Below are 12932 nucleotides of genomic sequence, written 5' to 3' on the forward strand. Positions count from 1 at the left end.
ACATTTTACCAACTCATGCACTCATCTCACAACACCTTCTCCAGCATAGTGTATCATGCCTTTCAAAGATCCTTTTGCCATTTTGATGGTTGTTGTTAATTTTGGTTTGTTTATCTTGAGATAACTAGTGAGGGTGCACTCAAGAATTTTTGCCATTTGTACTTCCTTTTCTTTGAATTTCCCATTTTAGTTCTTGGAATTGCTTTGTCTAATGTATTTCAAAGGACAAGGACTATAAGGGATGGATGGCCTGGTGTGTCAAAAGTCATGTAGCTGAAGGCATCATGGTTCTGAGGAGGCCTCTACCACAGGACAGGAGCAGTGTGGTTCTGATAAAGGGTCCTTACCAGAGCAGCATGGCCAAGCAGCCACCACTATGATGTGGAGTCACTGCTCTTCATCAGGACACTGCTTGCTGCCAGACACTTTCCAGATCTTTATTCTCATTAATCTCATCACTAGCCTCATAAGCCTGTCAAGTCTAAAGATTTATCCCCATTTCACAGATGGGGAACCGACGCTCTGGTCTGGGGCACAAGTGGTCAGGTCCATGTGTCAGTTGTGACAGAAGACCCAGGTGGTAGGAGAGCAGGTGGCGTGAGGAGTATGCCCAGTACACACATGTTTGCTAAGTCCACCGGAGAGGTCATGTGCAGATTTGTGGTCCTGCTTGCCATGATGCACGTGGCAGAGGGGAGCCCAACAGAGGGTCACAAGAACCTCCCTTGATGGTGGATGGGTTGGTATTCCAGTTCTGATCAATGCAAGAAGCTGTACAGGTGGAGACAAAGAAATTCAAGGACTCAAAGGAAGCACAACTAAGGGTCTAAATATGAGGCTAGAATGGACACAATGAGGCTTGATGCAGTGGCAGCCTGGAGCATGGTGGAGGGAGGACTCGGGGTAGAACAAGCAGACCTCTTTCCCTTCCCAGTAGACTTTACCATGGACGGTTGCTCTTTCTCTGCCAGCCACATGCAGCCTCTGTTCAATGGCTGCTCTTAATGCTCTGTCTTCTGATCCACAGACCATGGCTCCTTGGCCTGAGTTGGAAAATGCCCAGCCCAACCCCAATAAATACATCGAAGGGGCCACGAGTCATCAGTCCACACCAGCCAAAGGCAAGGAGACTGGCAAAAGTAAGTGACCTCATCTGCCATGGGTGGGTCCCCTGCCAGGACCTGAGGAGTTAATGGGTCTGATTCTCATGGCTGCTGCTTCTCTGGGCAGATGACAGCAGTGGTCCTGCAGCCAAAATTGAACTTCTGCCCTCGTACTCCACTGCGACTCTGATAGAGGAGCCCACTGACGTGGAAGACCCCTGGGACCTGCCTGCACTCCAGGATACTGGGATCAAGTGGTCAGGTAAACAGGAAGCAGCAGAGGCTGTTCAATGTCACCTCCTTCTAGTCCCTCTTCCCTTCACTGGTCTGATGCTCTTAGAACCAGTGCTGTGGACACTGAGAGCTTTGTGCCTTCTTCCCCCCTCCCCTCACAGAGAGAGATGCCAAAGGGAAGTTCTTATGTGTCTTCCAAGGGATTGGAAAATTCATTCTGCTCCTGGGGTTCCTCTACTTGTTCGTGTGCTCCTTGGATGTCCTCAGCAGTGCCTTCCAGCTGGTTGGAGGTAGGGGTGAAAGGCGTGGGGGTGGGGGTGGGGAGGCACTGCATCGGAATTGGGAAGCTATTGCCCTCACCTTTGTTCACTAACCCCAGGCAGGAAGCTGTTTGACCTGAGGACTTAGTGAGGGATCCCTGCTGTCTCAGCCTCTCTGCCCAGAGATTACAGCATAAGAAAGAATGCTCTTAGCCCAGAGCAAGAACAAAAAAAAAAAAAAAAAAAAAAAAAAATCAAAGCTAGGGAAGGTCAGAGGTCCCAGGCTGGGGGAATCTGTATCCACAGCACATGGCCACACAACTCAGGCCTGAGTGGAACCCGGAAATAGGTCACCTGGTGCTTGGTTACCTTTGTAAAGAAGGCCTGGTCTCCACATTCCTTCTCAAAGCCCCTCCCATCTCCAGAGGGGAGGATTGAGGCTCAGATCATTCATCAGCCCCAAGAGTCAGAGCCTGTAGTTAGCAAGATTCGGTCTCAGGTTATCATGAGACCTATGGGATCCTGCACCTCTCAGTGTCTCTCTTGTGCTTGGGAGACCATAGGGGTTAGGCTCTCATGGGGAAGCTTGAGGTGCAAAGTGCCTACTTGTCACTTCCAGTCCTCCCGATCTGTGGCAGCATCAGCAAGGGGCTCTGCTTCATCACTTTCTGATTATCTCCAAGTAACATCCACTCTCTGGCCTGGGTCTGCATTATAAAATGGATCAGGGAAGGGATCGAGGGGGTCAGAGGCATGCCCTCAAAATGACTCAGCCCGCATTCAATCATCCCCTGGGGCTGAGGATGGAGCTGGGGCTGGGTAGAGAAGAATGGGGAGGCCCTCTGGGCTGCCACACAGTGAGGCCAGGTTCCTGATCAGAAGGTGAGCAGGAGGCCTGCTCATGGAGCAGTAAGGGTGAGAGGCTGCAGGGCAGGGGACCCGGAACATGGAGCTGAGGCTGACGGAACTAGGTCAGAGAGGTGGGCTGGGAGGCACCGGAAGCCAGATTTCCCCACTGACCAGCGGGGTGCAGGGAAGAAGCAAGATCCCAAAGGGCTCTGCCATGTTGGAAACTGTTCCCTCTTTATGTGACCATTGAATCTATCTTTCAGGAAAAGTGGCCGGGCAGTTCTTCAGCAACAACTCCATCATGTCCAACCCCGTGGCGGGACTGGTGATCGGGGTGCTGGTGACCGTCATGGTGCAGAGCTCCAGCACCTCCTCATCCATCATTGTCAGCATGGTGGCCTCCTCATGTGAGTCCAGGCACCCATGTGCATCCCAGGCACCCCATCCATCTGGGGAGCCTGGAATTTACTCTGAATATATCTGGGCCCTGTCACCATTATCTTCACATCTTGTCCAACTGTGATATGTCTCACCTTTGATTCCAGCAGTTTCCTGTTTGCATTGGATGGCTGGGTCCAAAAATAGACAGATGCTTGAGGTCTCTGAATTTTCTAGAAATATGGTATCTACTCCAACTGCCATTATGTGGCTGATTCCATTTAACCTTAATGGATTTAAAATATGCTCGGTGCCCCACGTGCCCAGCACCTGCCATATCAAACATTTCCATCAATTTAAAGTTCCCTAGTGAGGCCCTAAGCAACTCAGCAAGACCCCTGTCTCTAAATAAAAAGGGGATGTGGCTCAGGGTTTAAATACCAATGAGTTCAATCCCTGGGTGCAGTGGCACATGACTGTAATCCCAGCAGCTTGGGAGGCTGAAGCAGGAGGATCATTAGTTCAAAGTCAATTCCTTGGGCTGGACAACTCAGTGCTAACCATAAAGGCACTTAATCATACCATACATAGGCTTTGGAACAACTGAGTTTGCAGACATTGTTCCACACTTGCCCTGCTTGATATGTGCTCTGAGGTTGGGATGGAGGGGGATCACTTGTAACTGATTTTCAGCTCAAACCAGCATTTTAACCAATATGAACCAGAATTTTTTTTGTGGGATAATTTAGAGAAAGATAATTAATTCCCAAAGCTTTACTCTCCCATGTCAGAGAATGGTCATATGCTGATTTTGTTAGCAAAGGAAATGATCCTTCCAGGATTTGCCTGGGAGATACAGAGGACTTTCATGTCCAGTGTGGGTCTTGACTCCTCCTTAAGTGGAAGCCTTACTGGCTCTGGGAAACGGGGTCCATCCCCTTGAGCCCTGGACTTATCCACTGTTCCTCAAACAGTAGCTGTCTGTATGCGTCTGGCCTCATTGGTAATATTGAGGAGAAAAAATTTAGAAGGCCATTTTTAAACTTGGATCCACAGGAGGGTTTCACCAGCTCTGTGGCTGCCCCAAAATTATGTGCAGGAATTTTGGACAGTGGTTTAGCACAGCCACATGCATTCCTGTCCTAGAGGCTGAACAGGTGCTTTAAGGGACACCAGCCCTAGGGAGTCCAGCCCGCCCTGGGTCATGCAAGAGCAGCCGGGCTGATTCTGAAGTGTACTAACCACTCTTCCAACCCCCAGTGCTGACTGTGCGGGCAGCCATCCCCATCATCATGGGGGCCAACATCGGGACCTCCATCACCAACACCATCGTGGCGCTCATGCAGGCCGGAGACCGCAGCGAGTTCAGGAGGTAAGAACCTCAACCAGCCTTTGCTGCCATCAGGCCTGTGGTGCATTATGCTGAAGAACCCAGGCTCTTGAGTCCAGCTGGGGCTGGGGGTCACACACTCCCCAGTTGATCAGACTCTGCTCCCTAGTCTGCAAACTGGGACAATCATAGCATCTCTCCCCAACCGCTTATCCCAAGGATTCAACAGTCATGCCTGCCAGTGTTGGGCAGGGTGCCTGGAGCAAGATCAGGGCTTTCGCTGGAAGCTTGCTGCTAGTGGGGGAGTTAACACAGCCAGTCAGAGTAGGAGTTACTGTCGCACTTAGTCATAAATGATTACAACTTCCTAAAACTTCCATATTTGGCCAGCTCAGCTGGTGCCACTTTTTCTCCGTTGTTCAGAAGCATGCCAATAAAAGGCATGGATGTGTCAGGTCTGAAAATAGAGCAGGTCGAATATATAGGCAGAGGAAACCTTTTCTTTTCAAAAAATGAATGTAAAAATTAACCCATTTCCCGGCTTCTCTTCCCAGCGATGGGCTTTACCAGAGCTTATTAAAACTGAGACATGGTTGCCTGCATGCCTCTATGATTACCTTGTGGTCAAGCAGCTGACATACTGCAGGCTAATGGGGAGACAGCAAACATCATCCCTTGTCTGTTGGTGAACTGGCAGCCAGTGGACGTCATTGGGGTCCTTCATTTTCCCTGAGCCACCTCATCTGGTCCCTGATGAAATGTCCTGATGGTCACAGTAATAATACACACCAAGCTGGGCATATTCTAATTTGGTCTTCTCATGGAGAAGCAGGGTTTTCTACAGCCCGTTTTATTCATGTTGAAGCTCAAGGAGGTGAAATGACTTCATTGGGGGGCACAGCTGGGATTCTATCTGGGTTTCCCCATTTGAGATTTTGGATTCTTTTCATTGTTACAAGTGGAAGAATATCAATGTGGCTACATATAGGATACCATTGACTTAGCTTCTTTTTTTCTAGTGATGGGGATTGAACCCAGGGTCTCATGCATGCTAAGCAAATGTTCTACTGCTGAGCCACACTTCAGCCCCTGAAACTGTCTTGACTCACTCTCTGAGAAGAGTAAGACTTCATTAGAAAATAATAGCTAATAGGACAGATGAAAAATTACACTTGCCAATTTTATATTTACTAGTAAAGTGGCCCCCCTCATTTTATTAGCCACTTCTATATATTCATGTTCCACATTCCATTTGGCTTGATGATTTTTTTCCATATGATTTTTAAAGGAATGATTTTTGCTTGAGGGAAAGCATAGTTTCTCAATCTGGAGGTGGGATGGAGTTCAGGGGGAACCAAGGACCTCCTTTGTTTTAGAGGCAAAGGGTGGCATATAAGCTGGGCTTCCTATGGAGACTGTTCATGTTTCACCAGCCTCTCAAGATTCTTAAAGGGTTAAGAATTCATGTGGATAGAGAACTTTGTTACCTGCTGCTGGACTAGACTTTTCTAAGGGGAGGTTGTATTTGATGTGTGTGATTCAAAGAGGTCTTGGGCTGGGATTGTGGCTCAGTGGTTCAGCATTTTCTTAGCATGTGTGAGGCACTGGGTTTGATCCCCAGAACCACAAAAAAACTTTAAAAAAAAGGTCTTGATGCTACTCCTCCAAATGGTATTTGCTGAGAGAATTATTCCAGACATACCTACTAGCTGGCCCTCCAGTGCAAGGGGAATGGTAATACCACCCACTTTGGGAATTGCAATAAGAACAGAACTGAGATTCTACATCTGTGCACACACTGGACAGCAGCAAGCAAGAGCCCGCAAGGTTGTCCTTGCCCTCCTGACTAACCTGAGGGCTGGGTTCCCTTCCCACAGGGCTTTTGCAGGGGCCACTGTCCATGACTTCTTCAACTGGCTGTCTGTACTGGTGCTCTTGCCCCTGGAGGCTGCCACCCACTACCTGGAGATTTTGACCAACCTGGTGGTGGACACCTTCAACTTCCAGAATGGAGAAGATGCCCCAGCACTTCTGAAAGTCATCACAGATCCCTTCACGAAGCTCATCATTCAGGTACCACTATCCAGGAAAAAGGCATCCCATTCCCACCCCACCCTGTAAGGAGATGAGGGTTTATGCACACGGCAGTGAGCACTTTTCAGGGATTGTTCACCGGACACGTTATCCTACTCCTCCGCTCCTGCCCTTTCAACCAGGGGCCATCTCCCCGCAGTGGTCTCTGGTGTCTGCCGTCTGGTTTTCTCTGGCAGTCAGTTGGTCAGGAAATAGCTGCAGCCTCTTGCTCATGGGCCAAAAGCACTCATTCTTCTAGTGATCACTTGGTAATACCTGGATACTCGACCGCACCCTGTGGGGTGCAGACAGGATGCAAGGGCTCACAGTCAAGCTCACCTCCCCAGAAACCCTCTCACAGTGACACCTGCATCTGTCCTCAGTTCTGAGGATGGGCTGACGGTCTTGTCTATTTATTGCATTCCTCAGCTGGATAAAAAAGTCATCCACCAAATTGCAATGAATGACGAATCGGCCCAAAACAAGAGTCTGATCAAGATTTGGTGCAAAACTTTTACAAATACGGTATGTTTCCAGGAAGAATATTATTGGGTGGGTGAATCCTGGCAGTCTTTCAAGGAGGCAAAGAAAAAGGGGAACCAAAAATGGAAATGCCTAGAAAATCAAAACTGGCCAGTTGAGTGTCCTTTTGGAAATAAGTCTGTGAAACGATGGCTGGACTCAAGCCCCCCACTGAGCCACGGATATGCTATGCCAGTTTTGTTAGGTGTCCTGGATAAGTCAAGCTTTGTGCCTTTCCCATTTTGGAGGGAGGCCCATGGAACCTGTGTGTCCTACTGTATGGACCGGGCAGCAGTGGCATCTTCCACTTTCCCTGCTCTTCCAGAACAGTCCTCCCCAGGTGGTCGATAGGTTCTTGCCTGTGTCAGGGAATCTGCCGCCCTGTGCAATAGGAGTGCCAAACTAAAATACAAAATGAGATTAAAAAAAAAGTCTTGGTCTCAGTTTTTCCAAGAACTTTTAAAATTAAGATGGAAAAACTCTACTGATCACATTTCCAAGCATTTCCCGCCAAAATTGAGAGTTGTTGTGGCATGTTCATCTCTAGACTCAGATGAATGTCACCGTCCCCTCACCTGAGAACTGCACTTCCCCTTCCCTCTGTTGGACGGACGGCCTCTACACCTGGACCATCAAGAATGTGACCTACAAGGAGAACATTGCCAAGTGTGAGTGGACTCAGCAAACCAGCCATTGGGACAGGCTGTCTGGGGGGGGGGGAGGAGTAAGGAGGCTTCTGGGCCTAGGAAGTAGAGCAAAGAGGGCATCAGAGGGCTAGCACGGGACATACTTGAGACACGAGGAGTAAGCTTTTAAAACAGAAGAAGCCACGGCTTAGGGACTAAGGACAGGCCCAGGGTCCCAAGGGAAGGGGCAGAATGAGGACCTGAAGCCCAATGTGGGACCCACACAGGACAGATGATATCCAGTGAGTCCCTTCTGCACAGCTGACCCCATGACAAACAGCCTGCAGGAGGCTGTGATTATTTTAATAAACTGTGATATTGCCCTTGGGATCTTTCCAAATCAGGTATCCTCAGTTCTTCTAATTGTTCCTTAGGGACCCTCTTATAGTAGATCTTCTCTCCCTCTACAGCTGACATTAATTCTGAACAGTATACCTTTGCTCCAGATGTGACTTATATCACAGAATTTAGTGACCCTGTCACCTCCAATGTTCTAAGTGCTACACATCCATGTGATATAACTGTGCTTTGCTGGACTTAATATGAGGACACATTGTTACTTTGCAAAACAAGGAGTTTTACCAGTAGCAATACCTCAATGCTTTGCTGTATCTCAACTTACAAAAAACAAACAAAGAAAAACCCCAATGGGATTTAGAGGCAGAAGGAATGGGCTGTGGACATAGATCTGCCCTTAACTGGCTGGGAATTTTTTAAAAGCCCCTCATTTCATTTTCCAGCCTCAGGATGTCTGACTGTCCCAGGGCTCTAGTTAGCTGCAGAGGAGTCTGGGAAGGGCTGTCTTTATAGCTGCCATGTGTGTACCCAGGATTCTGTTACTGTGAGGGAGGATACCAGAAAAAAGGAATCTTGAGCCACATGGCTCCTGCCCCTCCTGACAAGGCTTTCTGTGTCTCCAGGCCAGCACATCTTTGTGAATTTCAACCTTCCGGATCTGGCTGTGGGCATCATCCTGCTGATTGTCTCCCTGATGGTCCTCTGCGGCTGCCTGATCATGATCGTCAAGCTCCTGGGTTCTGTGCTCAAGGGACAGGTTGCGGTTGTCATCAAGAAAACTATCAACACTGGTATGTGTACCACCTCTGCTACACCTCTGGCCTACCTGGGGAATAGGATTATGCAGCCAACCTGGGGGCTCCTTTGATTCCCATCTTGTAATGGCCTGTGTGTGGAATCTCTCTCCCATCTAATGAGCTGCAGGGGTTAAGATGGGAATTCTCCTTCATGTCCTGGTGGTCCTGGGGCAGGCACATGCTTCCATCACTGGTCAGCAAGGGCCTGAGAAAGCCAGTTTACATCCAGAGCCACGAGGTGGGTCTTCGCTTCTGGCTGGTTTTCTAGATACTGAGGCCTCCCTGGGCCTATCAGGAGCCCGTGGAAAGGGTAACAGGCATCCACATTTGTCTTTACTTCTCTTCATTCTTGAAAGGAAATGTGATTCTCCATAAATAGCTTAGCATCCTCAGGTAGCCAGCGAAACTCACTGGCCAAGAAGAGCTCCCAGTAGAGGGTCCCAGCCAATGAGAGCTCACCAAGCAATGACGTCACCACCCCAGCACTCTTGAGCAAGGGACTCTTGCACCGAGCATGAACTGAAGGCTGGCCAGGCACGCAGGGCCTGACCCGGTGCAGGTGGGGCAGAAGGCTGGGTTGTGCTCAGCAGCTACATGTTCTTCACACTCCATTAGGTGGAAACAAAGGTATGAGTGATGGACACCAGGAAGAAGTGCTAAGCTCTATGCTGGCCAGGTCCTTTGAGAGGATGTTGTTTTCCGGGCACTCAAGTTTTTCTAACCAGGCCTCCGTGCATCTTGTCTGTATCTTCGTAACACCTATGTCCCTGGTTCACCAGGATATGCAGGGTCAAAGTCAGCTGGGAGAGAAGCAGGGGCCTAAACCCAAGATGATGTGGGGGGTGTGGCCTCAGCCTCCAGCCCGCTCTGCTCCTGGGGTCCTAAGGAGGTGCCGGCAGTGCATCTCGCCAAGCTTTGGCCGGGGGTTCTTAAGTCTGCTTCCCCTGTGTCTTCCAGATTTCCCCTTTCCCTTTGCCTGGGTGACCGGCTACCTAGCCATCCTCGTTGGAGCGGGCATGACCTTCATCGTGCAGAGCAGCTCAGTGTTCACGTCTGCCATGACCCCTCTGATCGGTAAGTTTCTCCCTGACTTCTCTCTTGGGCCTCCCTTGCCATTTGCAGTCACCCTGAGGGCTGATGTCATGTGCTCTCTTTCTCCAGGTATTGGTGTGATAACCATTGAGAGGGCTTATCCGCTCACTCTGGGCTCCAACATTGGCACCACCACCACCGCCATCCTGGCCGCCTTAGCCAGCCCAGGAAACACTCTCAAGAGTTCTCTTCAGGTGGGGACATGCTGCAGGAGTGGGTCCCTGTATTTTTTTTTTTTTTTGAGACAGGACTCAAGTTGCAGAGGCTGGCCTCAAACTTGATCCTCAAACTTGATTTCCTATGGGCTTGAATCCCACCTTGGACATCTCCCACTTGTGGTTTCTGCTGCTCTGGCTTTTAGAGGCTGGCCATCCTCCACCTCCCTCTCCCTACTGTAGAGGCCACCAGCCAAGCCAGCTGGAACTTCTGCAGGCCTTCTGCCCACCTGCTCCTACCTGCTTGGCTGGAGCAGCGGAACCACTGCCCGGGGAAGAACTGGGAAAACCCATCGTTAGCTGGCGCCTTAGGAACCCCAGGTCCTGAAAACTGAGCTGAGACTCAGCCTGGCTACGTCCCTGGTCCCCCTTCAGGTTTCCCAGAAGTGTCTGTAGCTTTTCAGGGTGGCCGCCCTCCTCACCTGTCCCACCTCCTGTGTTTCAGATCGCCCTGTGCCACTTTTTCTTCAACATCTCTGGCATTTTGCTGTGGTACCCAATCCCGTTCACCCGCCTGCCGATCCGCCTGGCCAAGGGGTTGGGCAACATCTCCGCAAAGTACCGCTGGTTTGCCGTGTTCTACCTGATCTTCTTCTTCTTCCTGACCCCGTTGGCGGTGTTCGGCCTCTCGCTGGCCGGCTGGCCCGTGTTAGTGGGCGTGGGGGTGCCCATCATCCTCCTGCTGCTGCTGGTGGTCTGCCTCCGGCTCCTGCAGTCCCGCTGCCCACGCGTCCTGCCCATCAAGCTCCGCAATTGGAACTTCCTGCCCCTGTGGATGCACTCCCTGAAGCCCTGGGACAACCTCATCACTTTGGCCACCGGCTGCTGCCAGCAGCGCTGCTGTTGCTGCTGCCGCGTGTGCTGCCGCGTGTGCTGCCTGATGTGCGGCTGCGGCAAGTGCTGCCGCTGCAGCAAGTGCTGCCAGGACCTGGAGGAGGTACAGGAGGTGCAGGGTGTCCCCATGAAGGCCCCCGAGGCCTTCGAAAATGCCGCCATGAACATAGAAGCCCAGTATGAGGTCAATGCCCACGCTGATGTCCCGGGCACCAAGGCCATCTGCAATAGCACGGCCTTCTAGGACCACCCAGAGATTGGGGGGACCTCAGCTTCGAGTGCTCTGCCCTCCCTCCCTGCCTTCGCATGCTTTCCGCTGCCTCACAGGGATTTGTCCCTAGTGGGGAGCTAGATGTCAGGCCTAGCTCTTCTTCCCTTACTCAGATTGTCAGCTTCTGTGCCCTAAACCCCCCTCCCAGAAGGCCCAAGGCATCACCAAGGGAGATGAGGACAACCAAGCTGGCCAGGAGGTGGCCACAACCACTACTGCACACAGGTGAAATAGGATGTTCTCAGACTGAACCTGCTTTTCAGAAAGAACCGCCCCCTCCAGGAGGGAGTTATGGAAGGTTATGGAAGGTACCCATGTAAGGGTGTGTATATACACATGTACAAAGCTGTTCTCCATTGTGATAAAGCCTAAGGGCCTCTTTCTTAGCAAAGACTGACTTCTTGCTCACAGGCCTCCCTGCCCCAGAGCCACCCTGTTGGGCAAATAGCAATTGTTTGGAGACTTGGACAAGAGCATGGGAGGTGGGCTTCCCACTTCTCAATGCTCCCCACAATGTCAGGAGATCCCTACCTGGGCAGGTGTGGGTGGCCCAAAGTTTACCTGCAGTGTCTTTGTCCTCCAATTTTCAGGATGGGAGCCAGGCCTGAGCTACAGAGAGGGTTAGGATACATTTGGCGCACACACAGAGATTGGTTGTTGATTGATTCTGATCCTGTACTGGGCTGATGGAGGATAAGAACAGGAAATGGTCAGCATTTGGGGAGATGTTGATTGGCCAGAGGACCTCAGGCTAATTAGAAGTCAAATTAATTGACAACCATTGAGGCTACATTGATGCCACTTCCTTGGCCAGATAGAAATAGTTCCCGTTGGAGCCCTTGAAACAGAATAGGCAAGTCCATTAGTCTCACTCCCTCCACTGCTGTCATCTCAAGGGCCAGGAATCACCTGCTCCTGGGACAGGTCTGTTTGTCTCCAGTTCCTCTTTTGTGTAAGATGACTTCTGGGCCAGTGGTCAACTTCCATCCATGTTCACACCCACACATACATGCACTGGAGTCTCTGTTCAAACATTTCCACCCTCTCCATGCCTGTGAGTCTTTTCCAGGAAGATAACCAGGTGCAGCTAGATTGCCCTGGGGACCATGATTACATGTGGCTGAGGGCTAAGGGGTGGTTCCATGTCCCAGGTGCCTCCTCTCTGCCTTCCAGAGCCCCTTTTCATTTATACCATTGCTGCTCACCTCATCTCTTGTAATTCTTCCTTGGAAGGTGAGCTCCAGGCTTATCTGAGACCAAAGTATCAGTGCAGTTCTGCCGTCCTCCCCCATCCAGGCATCTCCATCTTGTCAGGATGGGATACCCAGCTGAGCCCTCTCTGACCTTCCCCCCTGTAGATACTAATTCCCAAAAAAGAGCCATTTATACTCTGTATTTATAGTCACACATCTGTACAGCATTTTTCATAAGTTATATAGTAAATAGTCTGTGATTTGTGTTTTATAGTGTCTCATTTGCAAATGAGACAGGGTTCTAAGATGTAAAGCACAAGACCACCTTTGTATATTTTGTAATACCACCTTCCAACCTGCCTCTGGCCATGCCACCCTGCACGCTGTAAATATGTAAGTTAACCTGGGCAGTGGCCGTGGCTATCCTTGCACTCTGATTTTTAAAAATGGAATCCTTGTACCTGAGTTGATTGTATTTTTTTAAAACTGGTTATGGGAAGGAAAAAAATAAAAATGATCACACCCAGAAGGAGTGTGTTGTATTTATCTCCTAAAAATGGGCGGTAACCCTTGTCTAACCCTCACCACCCACCACTGGGGCAGTTGCACATTTTGTGGGGCCTTCTGTGAAAATTTAGGGGGAGGACCATTATAGCCACTGAACACACAAAGCTTTCCTTTGTGTCTCCTTTTTTTTTATCTTATTTTTTTTATTGGTTGTTCACAACATTACAAAGCTCTTGACATATCATATTTCATACATTAGATTGAAGTCTCCTTGATGGGAGACTAGCTATT

General features: G+C 50.0%; 1 protein-coding gene across 1 annotated transcript; it reads left to right on the plus strand.

The window, feature by feature from the left end:
* Positions 1 to 1027: 1027 nt before the first annotated feature.
* Positions 1028 to 10914, plus strand: SLC34A2 (solute carrier family 34 member 2; the record flags this gene model as incomplete). Its single annotated transcript, XM_081304530.1, has 12 exons — positions 1028 to 1139; positions 1231 to 1365; positions 1499 to 1627; positions 2710 to 2853; positions 4085 to 4196; positions 6032 to 6227; positions 6657 to 6752; positions 7297 to 7417; positions 8356 to 8523; positions 9487 to 9603; positions 9691 to 9815; positions 10282 to 10914. Exons 1-12 carry the CDS (start codon positions 1031 to 1033, stop codon positions 10912 to 10914), a joined length of 2085 nt encoding a protein of 694 aa, XP_081160656.1. The 5' UTR covers positions 1028 to 1030.
* Between the last annotated feature and the right edge of the window lie 2018 nt (positions 10915 to 12932).

The sequence above is a fragment of the Spermophilus citellus genome (assembly GCF_964194105.1).
Source record: "Spermophilus citellus genome assembly, chromosome: 8".
NCBI classification, from domain to species: Eukaryota; Metazoa; Chordata; class Mammalia; order Rodentia; family Sciuridae; genus Spermophilus; species Spermophilus citellus.